At 51.2% G+C, this 21,136-nt stretch overlaps 1 protein-coding gene across 2 annotated transcripts in view; it reads right to left on the bottom strand.

The window, feature by feature from the left end:
• The window catches only part of CPT1A (carnitine palmitoyltransferase 1A), a 61,018-nt gene that overhangs the window by 20,003 nt on the left and 19,879 nt on the right, over positions 1 to 21,136 (bottom strand). For both annotated transcript variants that reach the window (XM_030833252.2, XM_030833253.3), the window contains exons 4-14: positions 16,178 to 16,349; positions 14,200 to 14,301; positions 13,258 to 13,395; positions 12,260 to 12,337; positions 10,805 to 10,912; positions 9,715 to 9,802; positions 8,743 to 8,938; positions 6,122 to 6,310; positions 5,126 to 5,231; positions 2,431 to 2,547; positions 35 to 199 (exon numbers count right to left, since the gene is read on the bottom strand). In XM_030833252.2, coding sequence (XP_030689112.1) covers positions 35 to 199; positions 2,431 to 2,547; positions 5,126 to 5,231; positions 6,122 to 6,310; positions 8,743 to 8,938; positions 9,715 to 9,802; positions 10,805 to 10,912; positions 12,260 to 12,337; positions 13,258 to 13,395; positions 14,200 to 14,301; positions 16,178 to 16,349 — 1,459 coding nt within the window. The remainder of the gene's footprint in view (positions 1 to 34; positions 200 to 2,430; positions 2,548 to 5,125; positions 5,232 to 6,121; positions 6,311 to 8,742; positions 8,939 to 9,714; positions 9,803 to 10,804; positions 10,913 to 12,259; positions 12,338 to 13,257; positions 13,396 to 14,199; positions 14,302 to 16,177; positions 16,350 to 21,136) is intronic.

Genomic DNA, 21,136 nt, shown 5'->3' with positions numbered 1-21,136 from the left:
TCAGGATGAAAACCCCAGCTTGGGGTCTCCTCACCTTGTAATGAGCCAGCTGGAGGGACAGCTGCACGAAGGCGTCCGGGCTGGTTCTGCATTTCTTGATCAGCCCTTTACCGAAAGCACTGAACAGAAAAGAACAGAAATCCACGTCGCTGGCCAGGAGGTTCGCGCTGCTCAGGGAAGTCTCTATGACTTCCTGACACTTGGGAAAAAAGGAGAAAAGCTTTCACTTAATGGGAGGGAAAATACTGACACATACTCTGAAGAAAAGAGCAAGCTGGCTTTCAGCACAGCTGACAGACTTGCCGCTTGGAAATACACACATCACATTTTCTTCTCGGTTTTCCCCAACCTTTCTAACTTAAGAGCTGCAATGAGTTAGCAACATGGCAACCCCCCCTGCCCTTGAAGAGCAGTGGGGTGGCCCAAGCAGGAGGAACTCCTGGTTCCCAGTGGGACCCCAAAGGGCATTTCAAAGTGTCACAGGTTCTGTTTCGTGAGATCCACTCTTGTTATATGCTGGCCATTGAGGAACTAGTTTTAAAAAGGAAATGGACTGGGACTTCCCTGGTGGTCCAGTGGTTAAGACTCCGCACTTTCACTGCAGGCGGCATGGGTTCGAGCCATGCTGGGGAACTAAGATCCTGCATGCCTCAACAAAGATCCCATGTGCCGCAACTAAGACCCAGCGCAGCCAAATAAATAAATATAAAAAAAAAAAGATCCTGCACGCCATGCGGTGTGGCCAAAAAATTAGAAAAATAAAGTAAAAAGGAAAGGGACTGTGGTCGAGTCGTACAATGGGAATGAGCCCTCAACCGTGAAGTCACATGGAGGAATCTTAAATGACTACCACTAAGTGAAAGAAGCCGATCTGAAAGGGGTACACACTGTACGATTCCAGTTATGAAATTCGGGGAAAGGCAAAATGATGGAGACAGTGAAAAGACCACTGGTTGCTGGGAGTGAGGCAGGAGAGAGGGATGAATAGACAGAGGAAAGGTTTTTTAGGGCAGTGACACTGCTCTGTATGATACTATGATGTCAGTACACCTTTGTCCACACCACAGATGCACAACACCAAGAGTGAACCCTGGGGAGTTTCCTGGTGGCCTAGTGGCTAGGATTCTGGGCTCTCACTGCCAGGGCCTGGGTTCAATCCCTGGTCAAGGAACTGAGATCCTGCAAGCCACACAGCACGGATAGAGGGAAAAAAAATAGTGAGCCTTGACGTGAACTACGGACTCTAGTGATACTGACTTGTCAGTGCAGCTTCTTCGACTGTTACAGATGCACCAAGTGGCAGGGGACTTTGGTCGCAGGGGAGGTTGTGATGTTTGAGGGCAGCGAGAGCGTGGGGACTCTCTGAACCTTCCACTCAACTTTGCTGTGAACCTGAAACTGCTTTAAATAATAAAGTCCATCAAAAAAAATTTTTTTTAATAAACGGTAAGTGACTTGGTTAGCTAAAAGGACCCTCAACCACACACTTCAGCAGAGGTTACATCTCTCTGAGGAACACACATCAGCCCCAGGGAGGCAGACTGGACAAAAAAGTGCAGATGGGCAAGACTGCAGGACTAGATGCAATATTTTCCACATCAAAATGACTTCTTGGGGGCTTCCCTGGTGGTGCAGTGGTTGAGAGTCCGCCTGCCAATGCAGGGGACACGGGTTCGTGCCCCGGTCCGGGAAGATCCCACATGGCACGGAGCGGCTGGGCCCGTGAGCCATGGCCGCTGAGCCTGCCCGTCCAGAGCCTGTGCTCCGCAACGGGAGAGGCCACAACAGTGAGAGGCCTGCGTACCACAAAAAAAAAAAAAAAAAAGACTTCTTGGGGCTTCCCTGGCAGTCTGGTGGTTAAGACTCCGTGCTCCCACTGCAGGGGGTGTGGGTTCAATCCCTGGTTGGGGAATCAAGATCCCGCATGCTGCACGGCACGGCCAAAAAAAGAAAAACACTTCACAGGCCCCAGGAATTCCTGCTTGGCTTGGGTAAGCTAGGATTTGGTATTTCCAACCCTTAAATTCCTTCCGGAAATGGCTTCCACTGAGCGAACTGCATTGGAGAACATTTAGAGGAACAAAAATGACAAATTAGTGATTTACAGTATTCCAACTCCAAAGCAAGTGATTTTGGTTTTCACTTTTTCATTGTGATGTCTAGCTAAGTTTGAGCTGGAATTTTCACTGACAATCTTAGCCAAATGCTTTAAATGAAAGAAGAAATATTTACTGGGGCTTCCCAGGCAACTGGAGCTGTAGCAACTCCGAGGTCCCAGTAAGAAACCCCCAGGCAGACAGATTTCCATCTCGGGGGTCTTCAACTGACCTCGTGAACACTTAGGAAGGACAGCTGGAAAAGTCGACTGTTACAGTTTAAACTCGTTTCCCACCCAAGATAATTAACAAGTGCCTGATCACTGGGACTTACTTCCTGAGGGATGTCCCACTGTAGCCGGGTGGGGTATGGGATGTTTGAGTTGGTGTCCCCTTTACAGTGTCCATCCTCTGCATAACCCAGCTGGAAGCTGTCCGTGGCCAGTACGTACTGTCGAAAATAAAAAGATACATCTGTGAAGTCAGAGCTCATCACAGCTAATAGCGTTACACAAAAGTTATCTGACCTCCCAAAGTAGACAAACCCGCGTTCTTTCTAGAGATAACATCAAGACTTAACCATAGGGCTTCCCTGGTGGCGCAGTGGTTAAGAATCCGCCTGCCAATGCAGGGGACACGGGTTCGAGCCCTGGTCCGGGAAGATCCCACACACCGTGGAGCAACTAAGCCCATGCACCACTACTGAGCCTGCGCTCTAGAGCCCACACACCACAACTACTGAGCCCATGTGCCACAACCACTGAAGCCTGCACTCCTAGAGACTGTGCTCCGCAACAAGAGAACCCACCACAATGAGAAGCCTGCGCACCGCAATGAAGAGTAGCCCTCACTCTCGCCACAACTAGAGAAAAGCTTGAGCGCAGCAATGAAGACCCAATGCCAGCCAAAAATTTAAAAAATACATAAATAAATAAATTTATTTAAAAAAAAAAGACTTAACCATAACTACTTGCTTACAGTCTGCTGTGCATCTGACATCCTCTGCACAGCCACCTAATGAGATATTCTTACCTCCATTTCAGGGGCAAGAAAAATGGACCTGGAGAGGTTCAACAGCGTTTGGACAGGTAAAGAGCACAGCCAGGATGTGAGCAGAGCGTCTGACGCACAGAAAGCAGCTCAGAGCCTGCTTCGAGGTCCCAGGCTGTGCGCTAGTGCCCTCCGGGTGCTACCCCACTGGATATTTACACTAGCCTGTAAAGTACTATCATTCCTGCTTGTATAAATGAGAAAGCAGCCTCAGAGGGGTGAAGAGTCTGTCCCAGTTCACACTGCTCAGGGAGCCAGGATGTGGGCCCAGGTGTGGATGTTTCCTGTTCACTGGCAGGTAAACCTAAGTCAGCTTATTCAACGGTATCTACAGAGTACCTACTATGGGTCAGCAATGCTTCTGAGCACCCGTGATAGGACAGTGAACAAAACAGACAAGAATGTCTGCCCTTCTACAAAAGGTTAAAGGTGGCCATGACCTAGCAATTTGGCTCCTAGGTACGTACTCAAAAGAAATGAAAATACGGAATTCCCTGGCAGTCCAGTGGTTAGGACTCTGCGCTCTCACTGCTGAGGGCCTGGGTTCAATCCCTGGCCAGGGAACTAAGATCCCACAAGCCACGCAGTGCGGCAAAAAAAAAAAAAAGAAAGAAAGAAAAGAAAAAGAAAACATGTTCACATAAAACTTGTATGCTAATGTTCACAGAAGCATTATTTATAGTAGTCAAAAAGGGCTTCCCTGGTGGCACAGTGGCTGAGAGCCCGCCTGCCGATGCAGGGGACACGGGTTCGTGCCCCGGTCCGGGAAGATCCCACATGCCGCGGAGCGGCTGGGCCCGTGAGCCATGGCCGCTGAGCCTGCGTGTCCGGAGCCTGTGCTCCGCAGCGGGAGAGGCCACAACAGTGAGAGGCCTGTGTACCGCAAAAAAAAAAAGTGAAACGAATCCAGATGTCCACTGAGTGATGAATTAACAACATGTGGTCTAATCATACGAAGGAACACTATTCAGCCATAAAAAGGAATGAAATACCGTTAACAGTACAATGTAGATGAACCTTGAAAACATTAGCCAGACACACAAGGCTGCGTACTGTGTGTTTCCGTTTCTATGAAATGGCCAGAACAGTCAAACTGACAGAGACAGAAAGGAGCTTAGTGGTTACCCAGGGCTGCGGCAAGAGGCTGAGGGTGGGGAGTTTCCTCAGGGGGGTGATAAAAACGTCCTGGAATTAGTGGCAATGGATAGACAACCACCTCGTAATGTACAAAAGCCACTGAACTGTTTGCTTTAAGAGGGTGAATTTCATGGTATGGGAATTACATCCAATAAAACAGAAACAAAAATATTTTAAAAAAGGAATCTCTGCACTGGGGGAGCTTACATTCCAGTGGGGGAAGCAAAACAAACAAACAAAAAACAACTCAAGGGACTTCCCTGGTGGTCCAGTGGGTGCTCCCAATGCAGGGGGCCCCGGTTCGATCCCTGGTCAGGGAACTAAGATCCCACATGCCGCACGGCACAGCCAAAAGAATAAAAATAAAATATTAGGTGGAGGGACAGGATGACAAGGATTTGGTGGGTTTTCTTAGAACTTGGTAATTCTAAGAATTAAGTGAAGTGGTAAAAGGCACGCTGCATTTTTATAAACCAAGATTTTTAATACCCTTGCCTTTATTTGGCCTAACGCTCGGCAGATAGGAAAATCTAGAAAACACAGCAAAGAAGGGGTGGTTTATTTCAAAATAACTGAGCTTCAGTTCCACCCTGATGTCACTGCGTTGGAGCTGAGGCCATCTCACTATTTTAGCTCCATCACGACATGACATTAAATGTTTCCATTTAAGGAACCTCAGCCGTAGGGAATGAAGACAGGAATGACTTCCGTTACTGTTTTAACTTTACATTCGGTGCCGACACCCGCTGAAAACACTTATGACCAGACAGATACTATGAAGTTAAAAATTCAGAAATTCCAACAGCAATTTCCACACTCAGGTTAAACCTGCAGACACTCACCTCCCAAAGGTGACCGATGATGGGGGCGTCGGCCCAGGAGTGCTCCGCGTTTATGCCCACTTTGCCGTTTTTGAAGATGACAAATGTGATCGATTTATCAAACCACCTACACGAAACAAAAATGTTTATGTGACTTACATGTTTACAAAGACAAAAATAAACCCAAACGATGTATTTGTTTTCCTCTGGATGGGCTCGCTGACTTGGCACCCGCAGGGGTGAACGGGTCTCTGCAGGTGACAATAAAAGCAGATAAGACGCTGAGATATGCATTCAGGTACCGGACAGCAGGAGAACAGGGCGTTATCATTGTAACAAAAAAGGATGCACAAGGCAACTGCGGAGAAGTAGGAGGCTGCAAAGTCGTCCCTCGGTATCTGCCGGGGGGTTGGTCATAGGACCTGCTGCCGATACCAAAAACCTGAGGATGCTCCAGCCCCACACAGTTGGCCCTTCGTATCCGCAGGCTCCACAACCGAGGCTCTTAAACAACGGTCCACGGTCTGTAGTTAGCTGAACCTGCGGATACGGAAGACCAACTGTGCCTGCCGCACCCCTCCCCCACCCCAGCCAATCCTCACCCCCAACCTGATGGGCAGGCAGGACCTCACTTTACAGACAAGGCAAAGGAGCCTCCAGGAGGTGGAAGAGCCTCACCACAATCACACGCTCGGTGAGCAAAGCCAGAGCCGACATCCAGGTCAGACCCCGGGTACCACCTTCCCCCACCTGGTTCCAGGTGACCCACAGCCACTCCTCACGAGCAACTCCAAGTGGAGGTGTCGTGCACAGAGAGGGGAAGGACCTCAAAGCTGCTGCTTAAGCTGTGTGTGTGTAACAGTTTTGGTGGAAAGAAGAGAGTTACCAGTCATATTTTCACGCTAGCCTTATTCCTTAAGAGCGTAGATACATGCTTGCGGCTGGGTGTCAGCCACGTGTAACATTTCTTCCAAGTCCACAGGCAAACCACTGTGTTTCAGAAGGTAAGCATGATACCTGTCGAAACACCTGCCGTGCAGCAGAGACTTGGCGTAACTATCCATCGACGTAACCGGGTCTTCCTCCCTATACCCTTGTTCTGTTTCGTCCAATGTCACGAAGAACGCGGCTTTTTCCACTGCATCCAGAGACTGCTTGTTCTTCCCATGTCCAAAATAGGCCTGGCGACACCTGGCCCAGGGGACTCTGTAGCGAGGATTAAATACAATTAAACCTGCAGCAGGGACTTCCCTGGTGGCGCAGTGGTTAAGAATCCACCTGCCAGCACAGGGGACACGGGTTTGAGCCCTGGTCCGGGAAGATCCCACATGCCGCGGAGCAACTAAGCCCGTGCGCCACAACTACTGAGCCTGCGCTCTAGGGCCCATGTGCCACAACTACTGAGCCCATGAGCCGCAACTACTGAAGCCCACGTGCCACAACTACAGAAGCCCGCGCGCCTAGAGCCCGCGCACCGCAACAAAGAGCAGCCCCCGCTTGCCGCAACTAGAGAAAGTCCTTGCGCAGCAACGAAGACCCATCGCAGCCAAAAATGAAAAGAAGTAAATGAAAAAGAAACATATAAAAAAACCTGCAGCAGTTTGGTGACATCTCTTTAGGTGGGATGTTTGAAACGACAACGGTTTTCAGTTTCCCGTGTTGTAAGGGTTTAAGGAAAACTACACGTTTGCGACTTCCTGCATCTGCAGGCCCCCACCTGCCTGCCGGCTGGGCTGCTTTGCTTGCGGGCAGGGGCCTCGCCTTCTCCTTGTACCTGCTCCAGGGCGGTCGCAGGCATGGAACCTCGTCCATAAATGCCGAGTGAAGGACAAGAATCCAGACGGGCCCCAAGCTCCGCCGTCCAGGGCAGCGGACCCACAGGCAGGCAGGGCCCCCCTCACATCCTTCCCAGCCCCGCGGCCAGCCCCCCTCCACGGAACCACCCCACGGAAGCCACAGTGAGGGCCAAGAGCACTTCCCTGGTGCTGGGACGAGCTCACGGGCCCCGACACCACTGTCCCATTTTTCAGATGAAAAAACTGAGGCACAGAGGTGAAGTCACAGCTCCTTCGTGGCAGGCTGGGTTCCTACCCAGGCCAGCCTGCCCCAGGTGCACGCGTCCATGCTACAAACACCGCACGACACCCCTGTGATAAGGGGCGCCCCGGGAGCGGAATTCAGGGATCCTTTTCCGTCCCGCCCTACGTGGGGTACACAGAGCTAACGGGACGCCCGCTTCTTGAGAGCCACCCCAGCCGTGGCTTCCCCGAATGGCTCCTGGGCCCCCCCACTCAGGCCCCCGCCCACCCTTCCACGTCAGGGCCACTTGGCCTCTGTCTCCCACCCTCTTCTCTCCGTGCACCGAGTGCTCAGCTGAGGCCGCCCATGGGGCCAAAACGGCCATAAACACAACGGGTCCCATCACAGGCTCAGCCTCAACCGCTCTCCTCAGTGCCTGGGGACAGCGTCAGCGCTCAGGCAGATGAAATGGGCGATGCCCCCATGGGGGGGGCACCAGGGTGGAGCTCACTGAGCCTGCATCCCGCCCCGCCCCACCTCTGCCCAACTGGGTGCCCCAATGACACTCAATCAGCACTGGGGACCCAGGGCTCATTCCCCAGGACACACGGCTCCTCTGTTCCAGCTGAGTCTCTGCCCCCCAGAGATGGCCAACCACTCCAGCTTCTCGGACTGAGCCTCCCTTCCTACTCACACTGCCTGTTTCTGGTCCTCAAGCGGCAAGGATCTTGCTTCCAGGAGCCCCTGGACCAGAACGATCGCCCAAGTCTGCTCAGGTCGCGCCAGCCTAACACGGCCCCTTTAACAGCAGCCCATCACAGAATCAAGCCCAAGTACAGCCGGGCACATGGGACCCATCCCACCCGGAGTTCCGGCGCCCCGGCCCACTCCACGGCTCCCAGCATCTGCTCCCCGGACGCCTCTGCGGCCTGTCGGTCCCCACGGCTCACTGCCGGCCTCTGTGTGCCCTCACCCGGGCATCTTCCTCTTCTCCACAGGTCGGTCACTCACCGCCGTATTCCCGGTGCTGCCCTAACGGTGGCCACACTGCTGACCTCAGGGGTCCTCAGCCAGGGACCACACTGCCCCCAGCGGCCCTGGCAAAGCCTGAAGACAGATCTGCTTGCCACGCTGGGGGTCGCTACTGGCATCCGGTGGGAGAGGCCAAGGATGCTGCTTAGCGCCCTACGGTGCACAGGACAGGGCTCCCCTCCGCCACCTAAAACAGACTTATCCAGCCCCAAAGGTATCAGAGCCGAGGCTGCACAAGCCAGGTCCTCGAGCTTCAGACGAGGCAGGAAGTTAACCCTAACACAGAGGCCCTGGTTAAACACGTCTGTTTCTAGATTAAATATGCCGCAGCCCGGGGAAGACGCCTACCTCCTTCCTCGTGTCACGTGCCCTGGGACCCGTGCACATGCACGCCTGCCTGTCCCACAGAGATGCCCAAGGGGACCTGAGGGTGGGGGCAGAGCCCGCTCCCAGGGGACAGAGCCAAGCCAAGCACCGCAGTAGTGGACACACCTCCCCGCCAGATGGGACCCTGGGTGAGGACAGCACTCGGGGCACCCGCCCCCGATGGCCCCCAGACACAACGGCATCACAGAGGGGCTGCACACCTGTCTCCCGCCGTGAGGGCCGCCAGCTTCGCCTCGCCAGCCTGGGGCTCCGACGGGTCATCCAGGATCCTCTGCATCTGCTGCTCGATCTCGCGGGGCTTCAACAGCCGGCCGTCGTGGTAGAGCCAGACCTTGAAGTAGCGGCCTTTGTGGAACACGACGATGTGCCTGCTGTCCCTGAGGTGCTGGAGGGTGTCTGGGGAGGGGGTGGGGGAGACAGAATCCGGAGGCACCCGGTTAGGGGAGGGGAGGAAACCGCCCGTGACAGCACCAATTCTTCTGCCCGCATCACTCCGCCCAGCTCACGCGTCCACTTCCCGAAGGTCCGCAGAGGACTTGGGAGAGCGCCCGATCGAGAGCTCTGGGATCAGACAGGCCTGAGTGCTAAGCTCTGCTCGGCCGCTCGCTGGACGTGTCCCCTGGAGCGAAGGACGCAACCCTCGCTAAGCCTGAGCCCTGGCGGGCCTGGGATGGACCCAGGGGGCGCCACTGTCTCTCCCTTACATTCTTGAGGGTGTCCCGGCTGGGACAGATGTGGCCCCCCTATGCTGGGCAGTGGGAAAGGAGGCGGGTCAGGTGTCCCAGGTCAGGCTGCCGGAAGTGAGCTGCTGAACCACAAATCTGGTTTCCCTGAGCATGATCCAGGGCGCTTTCCACCATAAGCCCTGCGTGGGAGCCAGAGCAAAACGCCCCTGAAAGATCCAGATGAAGAAACAGGAATATTCCTAACCCAACCTAGAAAAAACTCCACCGTAAGACAGCCTTCAACCGAAGAGAAACTGAGGTCTGAAAATCGGTCAACTGTCCAGGCCTCAGAAAGACAAAGGAAATTCAACAGAAGGAAGGTTGACGAGCCTGAAATCTCTGAAACCTTAGAAGGTCAGCGCTCATCAGTGTGGTCTCCTCCAACAACTCCTGAGCATAAGGGTGGAACGTTCTGATTCCCAAAGGAGCCCCGAGCAGGTCACGCACCTGTTTCCTCTCCTGGGATCCGAGAAGTATTAAACATTCGCTCCCACTGGGCGGAGCAGAGCGGAACTGTAGATCCCAAAAGAAAAATCTGTAATAGAAGCATGTTTCAAACAAAAATCCGAGGAGCAGACCCAGTCCACACATTTAAAGGCTGGATTTCTTTTCTGTGCACATAGCGTGGCCGGACTTCATCTTTTCCAAACGCTATAAAGAATGGTGGTTCCCTGGGACACCGTGCTGCCCTGGAGTCTGCAGAACCAGGCCAACGTACAACATCCTGCTTCTTATTCCCAAATAACACACCCTAATGGGTCATTTATAAACTGACACTTAAACCAAAGGGGTATTTAAGAAAAAAAAAAATGCCGGCGGTGGGGAGGGATAAATTGGGAGATTGGGATTGACATATACACACTACTATATATAAATAGATAACTAATAAGGACCTGCTGTATAGCACAGGGAACTCTGCTCAACACTGTAATGGCCTACATGGGAAAAGAAGCTAAAAAAGAGTGGATATACGTATATGCACAACTGATTCAATTTGCTGTACACCTGAAACTACCACAACGACTATACTCTAATAAAAATTTTAAAAAAGGAAAAAGAAGGAAAAAAATGCCTTCTCGTGAGTAGCTAGACAGCTATATTATTTCCTTCACAAGCAAGTGAGGGTTTCTTCGTAGGACAGACTGCAGAACTAAAATACATCAAACATATATCCATTTAGGATACAGAGGAGAATTAAATCTCAAAGTAATTATGCTGAGTGAAAGAGGCTAGACCAAAAAAAAAAAAAAAAATGCATGTTGTCAAATTCCATTCACCAGTTTTAGAAGATGCAAAGCTAACCTAGAGTGACAGAAAGCAGGTCAGGGCGACGGTGGGGGGCGGTGGAAAGGGACGCCAGCGAACTCTTGGGGGCGGTTCACTAACTCAACTATGGCGATGGTTTCACGAGTACAGAGATACACATCAGTACATCAGAACTTAGCAAAGCGGACGCTTCAAACGTGTGCAGTACGTCAGTTACACCTTGATAAAGCTGCTCGAAAAGAATTGTTTAGAAAGTAGTTTGTTTCCGTACCGGTTTGATTTCCTCCCGGTCCAGTTTGCGTCTGTAAAGCAGGATGGCATGGATACCGTTGCCTGCTCTCGCTGCCTGAATGTGAGTCGGCGTGATGTACAGCAAATCCTGATACAAGAAAACACACGACAGCAGGGAGAATGTGCATAGGAAGAGACAAGTGAACTTCAACACACAGTTAAAATATTTCTATACATGTGTTAATGACATCTGCTCTGCTGGAAAAGAAATCGTTTTCATGTTCTACACTTTTTCAGTTTTATTGTGTTCACGTTTCAAGCCCCCAGATAATTCTTGGGCTAGGAAAGGTAACAGTATATTTTAAAAGTGAATTGTAAATAAATATAACTCAAGCCTAAAAAAAAAAAAAGATAACAGCGCTTCACCCCAATTATCCTCATAGAATGCATCAAAAGGAAAGCAGAAATTAAAAGGAGCAATGAGATAATTAGGAAGTTTTCTGAATGAGAAGGAACCAAAGGTTAAAACAACCTTTTATATAGAGCAGTGCTTGCAACTTTCTAAACCTGGGGACACATTTCTAAGTGTCTACATTTTTCAAGTCCAAGGGATGCTTGTCTCAACTGTATTTTGAGAGAACCTATGTGCAGGGCTGCCCCTGATTACGTGGGAAGTAGACACCAAAGTCTTCAGGAACGAAAGGGCACCAGGTGGACAGCTCACTCTCAAACAGTGGTCTTCTGGGCCACACCAACAATTTTTCTCTAAGTTTGCGATTGTTTCCAATGGAAAAAAAATTTTTTTTAAACAGTAGAAATTTTAAAGGAGAAAAACAGAAAAAGCAAACAGACAGAAGAAGGTGGAAAAACTCAAAGGAAGCAAAGAGCAGAAAGAAAGGGAAAGACAGATTCACCAGTTATTTAAGGCCACTTATTAGACCCCAATGAGGTGCTTCTAACAAAATAACAGGGTGTGCTCTGCAGACCACCTATGTCTCAAAAGGCAAGAAAGACCGAGGAGATGTGAAAACGACACTCAGCGCAGCACCCCTGGCGTCCCAGGGCCCAGAAGAACAAAGCTCAGCGTGTGGACAAACTCTCAGCTGCCCCACAGACCCTGAGCTTTTCGGGGTGGGCAGGGATGTGATCATTCACCGCCACGCAGGCTCCATCAGGAAAACAGAGGGAAGGAAAAGAGGGAGAGGTTCGCTGCCACGAGGAAAGTCAGTCGCCACGAGAGGACCTGTGCGATCCGAATTTCTCTGCAGCAGATTGGTGGGTGCCTTGAGCTACCTGGCAATTCCAAAAGGACATCCACGGGGCTCTCCAGTGTGCAAAGCAGGTCCTGGGCTCCCTGCTAGGGGCGTGAGGCCTCGGACAGGGACGGCAGGGCCAGAGGAGCACGGGGAAACCCACAGCGTCCCCAGGCAGCCCACAGGGCCGGGAAGAGGCCACCCTGGTGCATCGTCTCCATCAGACACCGCTCGAGACTCACCATCGCGTAGTAATTGCTGTTCACCATCAGTGGCCCTCGTCCTCGGAGGTAGATGTACTCCTCCCACCAGTCACTCACCTGTCAGGTGCACACAGGAGAGACCAACCGACAGGCTTAACCAGGCTGCCCAGGGCGGAGGCGGGGTGTGGGGGGCTCGGGGAGGGTGCATTTCGTGCTTTGTCATGTATGTTTGACATCATTTCTCCCTCTCTTGGGGGCCAAGACAGCCCTAACTAGATGGAATGCAGAACAGTGGGAAGGAACTGGAAAGCGGTTTTATTTGAGTCAAGACATAGCTAGAAGGTAGATCACCTTCATTTTATACAGGGTTTAAAAAAAAAAAAAAAAAGACCAAACGGAAAAGAAGGGATAAATGTCGGACTGCTAACATTTCTTGACCATCAACAACACCCCAAACCACCCCACAGACTGCTTCTCGCCTTCTGCCGCCAAGACTCCCCAAGGCAGCCACTGACTCAGCCGTGCTCGGCTCCCTTTCAGAGCCACACAGGGTCCATGTGTGCTGTCCTCCCGATGTCCCCTAGAAGGCCAGCAACCTCGTCCCAACCACATCCACAACCTCCAGGACCCAAGGATCACGATTCCCTCACTTTGTAAAGTACATACACATACAGAACAGTGCGCATCTAAGAACCTAAGCGTACGTGTGAAAATGTTTACAAACTCAACACGCCCATGTAACCAGCGCAGGATCAAACTTGAAGGCGACCTGCCCCACCCACCGTGGCCTCTGGCGGGTTTTCTCCAGCCACCGCCCACTTGCAGCCCCACCCACCGGGTGTGTCTGGGTCACACCTTCTCCTCCAAGCTAGCCATTCCTCAAAACCTCATCCCCCCCCTCCCCCACCCCGGCCTCATTTCATCAGCCAACGTCTCCTCCCGCCCGCCATGCGCAGGGAAGCTAGCTGGCTCATGGAACAGATTATATGCTCCTACAGAAAATTCCACCAAGAAAAATAGCGTGTATGTATACTCACATAATTGGTAGCCCACCAGGACTTTAGCTTCAAATACCACTGCAATCTCGGCCCGAGATTGACAGCAAAATCTTGTGCCAGAGCTGTCATCCGTGTAAAGTCTCCTTCCTTCATAAGAGGCTTCACAGATTCCAGGTACTGGGGTTGATGGAAAAAACATAAGCCTAGTTAAAACAGATGGTTTCCTTCCTCGTACCTTAGACAAAGGCAGGTCTTCACACAAGGTAGCTAACTCCAATACTAAAGGATGTTTCAGGTCAGTGATAACTCAACAAGTAAACTTTTTTGTCCTTTACTGGCATACAAGCTCCCAGATCTTGAATCACCACAAAAATCATCAAAGTGGATGCTAGACTGACAAGATCGAGGTTTGATCGACAAGGAACTTTCAATGTGTATTTTTTTCTCCGTCATCTGGTCCTTAATAAGAGCTCTACTCTCACCTAAGCGCCTTCACAGGTGCCAATGAGATGGCTGGGGAGGCCCTGAGAGCCAAGGGTAGGACCAAAGGCTGGTGTGTTCAGGACACCAGGACGGGAAAGGAGCCAGAATGATAGGGACGGAGAAGGTCACGCCACCAGGTCAAGGCCAGGCCTCCAGTTCAGAATTTTCGGGGTCCCCATGTCGATCTGCTCTGGCCCTTGCAGGTAAGAGCAGGCAGGTAGCAGTTCACAGCACACAACCGCATCTAGCACGTGCATAAGCAAACTTACGGGACACAAAACTGCTGCTGGGCCCTGGGTTTGCCATGAGATTTTTTTTTTTTTTCCAGCTATGCCGTGGGGCACGCGGGATCTTAGTTCCCCAACCAGGGATCCAGCCCGTGCCCCCTGCGTTCGGAGCACAGAGGCCTAACCACTGGACCGCCAGGGAAGTCCCATCGAGTCACAGACCTTAATGTTTCAGAGCGGGCGTTCTGGGGACGCGTGAAGCCGCACCTACCCTGTTGACGGTATCTTGGACGGCTGGGACCGGCAGGCGTGGCAGAGATGTCTGGAAGCTGTACAACATAGGTTTACGGCCTGAAAAGATCTTGACCATACCCTTTAAAAAAAAAAAAAAAAAGGTACATTCTCAGAGACGAGCTCTGTCAGAGATCCGAAACCAGTTCTCCAGGATATACAACTTGCCGACCGCGGACTGATTTTCTGTGCTGGTTCATTTCCTCTAGTCCATTTTCCGCCCCTACACTTGCAGGCCTCAGCAAACAAGTAACCCCAAATAAGACCCAGGGTGAACAAAACCCTAGGTCTGACAGATGCCTGAGACGTCCTGCCCTGTCCAGGCGGTGCTGTCCCCCGGGCACCCTGACACTGGGTCTGACTGCACTTCTGCACGGCGGGTAAGTTCCACCCACCTACTTCTGCAAGGCCCTCGGTTTCGGGATTGGCTCCCGGGGCCTGGAGCCAAGTGCAGCCCCTTCGGTCAGTATCAAGCCTGGTGGCGGCACATACTTGCCTGCTCTAGTCTGGAATGATCTAAACTTGCTGTGATGACTGGTCATCTCATGCAGACCAGACTTCAAAGGAACTTCTAGGGCTCACAGTGTGTGTGTGGACAGGAGGGTGATTCTTGATGTCGAAGAGCAGGTGGGACTCACCTGGACACCAGCCATGAAGGCCACCCTGGGGAAGGTCGTTTACCTTGCTCTGTAAAGCATGGAAACCATCTCAGAATCTCTCCTGGGAGCTGAATTCTACTTCTCTGGAAATCAGAAATCTTACATCCAAGCAACAGCAGGAAGTCGGTTCGGGAAAGAGTGAAGCCCAGGGAGTACGGTGGGCTTGGGCACGAGGGTGCCTGCTCCTTTCACGAGGAGCCCCAGGGGACAGCATTCAGCCACCGATGAACCCATCACGGGACAAACCTCCACGCACGTGGCCGGTAAGTGACAGGCGGACTAAGGGCTGAGGTGAGCTGATGGAAGGTACTAGAAGCTAAGGGTGAGTCAGCGAGTCCCGGTCAACTGGTCGGCTAAGGTTAGAAAAGCTACAAAGAGGCGGCCGGATGGTACTTTTATTTGATGAGTGACGTGGATGAGAAACCCAGCAGACATTAATACCAGATGTTCAGAACGCACTAAGATCGTTAGAGAAAAAGAGCGTCTGGCCCAAACAAGGAGGCACGCTGAATCAGAGCTCTCTGGCATGTACAGGGCAACGCTCAAGTCACCAAGGGGACTGTAGAGCACAGGGAACTCTAGTCAACACTCTGTGATGACCAATATGGGAAAGAGTCTACAAAAGAATGGATATATGTATAATGGACCTGTGTATATGTATAACTGACTCACTGTGCTGTACACCTGAAACTAACACAACACTGTAAATCAACTATACCCCAACAAAAATTAATTAAAAAAAAAAAGTCACCCAGGGGAAAAGGCCCAGCGAGGACCTTCCTTTCAGAAGGAAAAGCCTCCCACACCAGACGTGGAGCTGACGGATGGGCCAGGCACAGAAGGACACATCCTGCGTGGTCTCACAGGTCCGCAGAACCATGGAAGCAGCAAGGAGGGATGGGGGCTGCCGGGGGCTGGGGGACACGGGGCTGCGGGATGGTTAAAAGGGACAAGGTTTCGGTTCCAAGAAATAAGTACGTCCTGGAGACCTACCCTAAGGCATCGGGCCTGGAACCAACACTCCTGTGCTGGGCTCCTCCGAATTTGCTAAGAGGGCAGATCTCACGTTAAATGCTCTTACGGCCAAAGGCAAGAGGCCTAAGCAGGGCCCGAGGAAACTTCTGGAGAGTGGATAAATCTGTGGCCTTGGCAGTGATGAAGGCGTCACGAGTGCACACTGATCTCCGAACACATCAGGCTGTGACAGAGCTGCGGCTTCGCAGGTGTCAGGCATACCTCGAGAGAGCGGGTTAGAAACGCCCACCCCAGCTGTGCCCTGGGGCGAGTTCGCATCATTACCATCCAGACTTTGGTGGCGCGGCTTATCTTGCCGTGCTGGGCGAACATCCAGCCGTGGTAGGACAGCAGCACCTTCAGAGAGTAGCGCATGGTGAAGATGAGGGCCACCCACAGGCCCGTGCCGAAGATGACGCCGCTGACCACCTTCTTCGTCTGGCTGGACATGTAGCCACTGCCGAGACAAGACCAGACAAGCCACAGGTTCATCCGCGTGGAAAGGAGGCCACAGGCAATGGCGCCGAGAGGCGCCACGTGCTACAAGGTGGGTGGTCTCCTGTGGACACAGCTGAGGCCACAGACCCCAATCGGAGTCAGGCCTGATCAGGGAGACGACAACCCATGTTAGGTCAACTCTCAGAAGACTCAGCCCTCTCTCTCCTGGATTTGAGATGAACCAGCCGCATCTGCTTTGCTGGTCCTCGAAACAACCAAGGCTAATCTGCACACCTGGGGAGCATGGACGACCTCCTCCAGGCCCGGGAATGAGGACGGAGATTACGGGGGAAGCGGTGGCCCGTCCGCGATGAGAGCTCAGCCCCAGACTGACCTGCTTTCTCCTGGGCTGGGAGCCGGCAGCAATCCTGCACCTTCCCTTCCTGCTACTCGTGGCGCTTTTTCCTTAAACACACCTTGGGGTTTCACCAGGATGCACAAGAAACGCAGATCAACTGGCACAACTATTACTTCAACTATTTAGATCAAAAGAGCTTGTTTTCGATCTGGGTAGGAACACTTACCATGAATACACGTAGACACTGAGGACGTAAAATGATCATTTAAATCGAAAACTGACGAAGAAAATGTTTTCATTTGCTAAGGAGAGTAATATATTACCTGGTAAAGATGGGACTTCAAAAATGAGAAGAAATGCAGCTACTCATTCACCTTTGTGGGCTGTAGTTTTAGTTGTTTTGGAACCCACAATATATTTTCAAAATAAAAATAATTTAAATAACAAATGCTGGCGAGGTTGCGGAGAAAGGGGAACCCTTACGCGCTGTTGGTGGGAATGTAAATTGATGCAGCCACTGTGGAAAACAGTATGGAGGTTCCTCAAAAAAAAAAAAAATTAAAAATAGAACTACCACATGATCCAACAATTTCACTTCTGGGCTTTTATCTGAAGAAAATGAAATCACCCCATGTTCACGACAGCACTATTTACAACAGCCAAGATATGGAAACCTAAGTGTCCACGGACAAACGAATGGATAAAGAAGAGGTGGTGGGTATGTATCAATACAATGGAATATTATTTAGCTAGGAAGAAAAGCAGAAAATCCTGCCATTGTGACAACATGGATGGACCTTGAGGGCATTATACCAAGTGAAATAAGTCAGACAGAGAAAGACAAATACCATATGATATCACTTAAATGTAGAATCTAAAATATGACACAAATGAGCTTTTTAATGAAACAGAAACAGACTCACAGATATAGAAAACTATAATATATATATGTATATATTCCTGAATCACTTTGCTGTACACCAGAAACTAACACAATATCATACATTAACTGTACTTCAATTTTTTAAAAAATGTTGAAAAAAGAAAGACACATACTGTACAATCTCAGTTATACATGAAATCTAAAAAACATTTTCAATTTGTAACTATATTTGGTGACGGATGTTAACAAAACTTTGGTAATTATTTTGCAATATAGACATATATCAGACCATTATGTTATACACCTAAAAACTAATACAATGTTTTACGTCAATTATATCCTTAACCTAAAGGTTTCGCCAATATTTGGAAACCACCAATTCAACGTCTTCTCTTACTTCAGGAACACAGAAACGAAAAGTAAAATACTGGCAAAACGTCTGCTTCAAAACGTCTCTTTCTATAACCTGTCAGTTCTTGCATTCAAGTTTAACTGTAGTCTCTACTTTAAACCTCTAGCTTCTTTTCTGATGGTCTAATCTACAAGCAAGTTTGGATTTAAGAACCTGTCTTTCAGACAATCTATGCTTTAGACTTCTAAGTCCTATGTCACTGACCTTGGAAAAGACACACCCACTTGATTCACAAAAATCAAGTAGTATTTTTACATTAACAAATGATGTGTTCAGCATTTTTTAAAATATTTTTTTCTTTTTTTAAAAATTATTTTTCGGCTGTGTTGGGTCTTTGTTGCTACATGCAGGCGTTCTCTAGTTGTGGCGAGCGGGGGCTACTCTTTGTTGCGGAGCGTGGGCTCTAGGCACACGGGCTTCAGCAGTTGTGGCGCATGGGCTTAGTTGCTCCGCAGCATGTGGGATCTTCCCGGACCAGGGCTTGAACCCGTGTCCCCCGCATTGCCAGGCGGATTCTTAACCACTGTACCACCAGGGAAGTCACCCAGCTTTTTTTATATATATGCACACAGGCACTTTGACAGCAAGCATCAGCTTTAATAGCTTTCTGTTAAAGGGCATGCCCCTTCCGAGGCTGCAGGGGATGGGCTTACACAGAGCACGCCGTACACCTGCATTCGGGGAAGCTGCAACCTCAGAACGTTGGGAACCCTCTCCAGGAAGACTTTGCAGAACAGCCCTTGAACCTGGAAGACGCTGGCCCCTTCACCTGGTCTTTCTAAATTTGGGCCAGGGATGGCCCAGTTTACCACAATTGGTTTAGAGGGACAAAGAAACAAATCTTATAAAGACCCAGATTAGAAAGGGCTTTAAATAGGCAACACTTCTAAATATAATCCAGTGCAAAGAGACAGCCCCCATTCAAAAGTAAATTAAAAAATTGTGTTAAACACAAGCAGACAGGAAATCGGAGGTGAACTGTCTGCAGGGGGCGCAGGCCTGCGGCTCCCCGGAAATAAAGGAGGGGAAGAGAGAGCCTGGGGCAGGGAGGTGAGAGCAACAGGGTCCCTGCCTGGCTTCCCAGCCCCCAGGCAGAGCAAGGAGTCGGGCAGGCGTCCAGCACAGGCGTGCTTCCACTGCAATGACAGGGCTTTGTATCCTGGGCCCTGCGGACGCTTATAAAGGCAGGAGCCAGCGATCCCGAGGTGGCCAGAGGCTCCGAGGGGCTCAGCTGGACTCGCGGTGACTCTCGCGTCTCCCTGGACACCATGAATGTGGGGCAGCTTTCAGGAGTGAGGGGCACCCGCTCAAAGCAACGTAAGAAGATTCAGACCTTTCACTTAAAACCGCTTAATCATCTCTTTAGAGTGATCGGAATCAAATTCAGTCCTGAGCTGGGAGCTTTCCTTTATGTCACATTTGGCCACGTTACTTTCCTGTTCTTTTCTGAAAGAACGATATTCAAATCCAAACAACCAACTGATTTAGTAAAAGGCCCAGAAGTTCATCTGTTTAGCTCAGGCCCAGCCCCGACCCTGTAGCTACGGCCCAGGGACCCCGTAGACACACCTGGGATGCACCCCATCCCTCACAGACCCCACCTGCCTCCCAAAACCCGTGGCGCAAAAAGCAAAGCCCAAGCACGGGACGAGGACTTGGGGACTATTATTTCCCTAGTAACAGACGTACGACGTCCTCCGGTGTTAACAAGCAACACAGGAATAGGATCAAAGGTCTGGCAGGGGACAGCCACAGCCGAGCTGGAGGCACGAGTACTTTCCAACCAGAAGATAAAAATATGTCTTCCACGGGACTTCCCGGGCGGCCCAGAGGTTAGGACTTGGCGCTTTCACTGCCGAGGGCGCGGGTTCAATCCCTGGTCGGGGAACTAGGATCCCGCCACAAGCTGCTTGGTACAGCCAAAACAAACATTGTAAATGTGCCTTCCAGAGCCACGGCTGCCATCACAAATGGGGTAATGGAAACAGCCCTGTGTATGTCCCATCATTTGGCCACTCAAACACCAGTAAGGCAGAGGTGCTGGTTTTTTTTTTTTTGCGGTACCCGGTCCTCTCACTGTTGTGGCCTCTCCCGTTGCAGAGCCTGTCACGCAGGCTCAGCGGCCATGGTTCACGGGCCCAGCCACTCCACGGCATGTGGGATCTTCCCGGACCGGGGCACGAACCCGTGTCCCCTGCATCATCGGCAGGCGGACTCTCAACCACTGCGCCACCAGGGAAGCCCCCAGAGGTGCTGGTTTTTTGCGTTTGCCTGGCAAGAAGGTTCTCCGAGGGGAGGCTCAGGGCACGTTGAAGGAAGCACAGGTGTCCGACCACGCGGAGCTGGGTCTGGATTCCAGCTCCCCACTTCCCCTCTTTGCGACTCTGGGCAGGAATCTGCACCTCTGAACATTTCCTCACTTTTTCATGTCGGAGACCCCAGGGAGAGAGGTCACTGCAGCGCAGGGGCCAAACGGCAGGAGAGGCTACACGGGAGCCAGGGCCACCCCCAGGACCGGAGGGAGGAAAGAGGGGCTCCAGAAATGCCCTCGAGGGCACGGCCAACATTCTGGCATGAGACCCCAGCACCACGTACCTTGCAAGAAAAATATCAACCCAAGGCCCCGCCTGGCCGAATATCATGGTATTAAAAAAGCTTCTAGAAAAATCTACAGCAACCAGGAGAGTGTTGGGGTCCCGCCGGTGTTCTAAGCCAATCAGACAGGGAGCTGAGGGGCTGAGGTCTCCCCAGAGCCCCCGACAGCAGTCAGTTCCCGGGGTCCCAGAACTCCAGGACGGACCCCAGTGCAGGGAAGAGACCTTGTCCAGAACCGGCTCCTGGGGCAGAAATTCGTTTCGAGGGTCCCCCTGGCCAGGCTAAGTTGACTGCCACTGCTGGCTCCCACCTCGGGCCCTGACATGTCCTGGCGGGTACCCCAGGACCAAGGCTGCCCTTCTTGTCCCTGGTCTCCAGAGAAAGGGCCACAAGGGTCCCCAAACGCCCGAGGGGACCTTCATACCAGTCCAGGAAATGGGGAGAAAGCCGACATGACAACCACAGCAAAAGCCTCAAACTGAATCCACAACAGCCATGACGTGTGAGAAGACATGAAAACGTCAGCAACAAAGAAGTCAATAACTCCCTAGACGGTTG

This window comes from Globicephala melas, chromosome 8 (genome assembly GCF_963455315.2).
Source record: "Globicephala melas chromosome 8, mGloMel1.2, whole genome shotgun sequence".
Classification (NCBI taxonomy): Eukaryota; Metazoa; Chordata; class Mammalia; order Artiodactyla; family Delphinidae; genus Globicephala; species Globicephala melas.
This window is presented reverse-complemented; position numbering and strand designations above follow the sequence as displayed.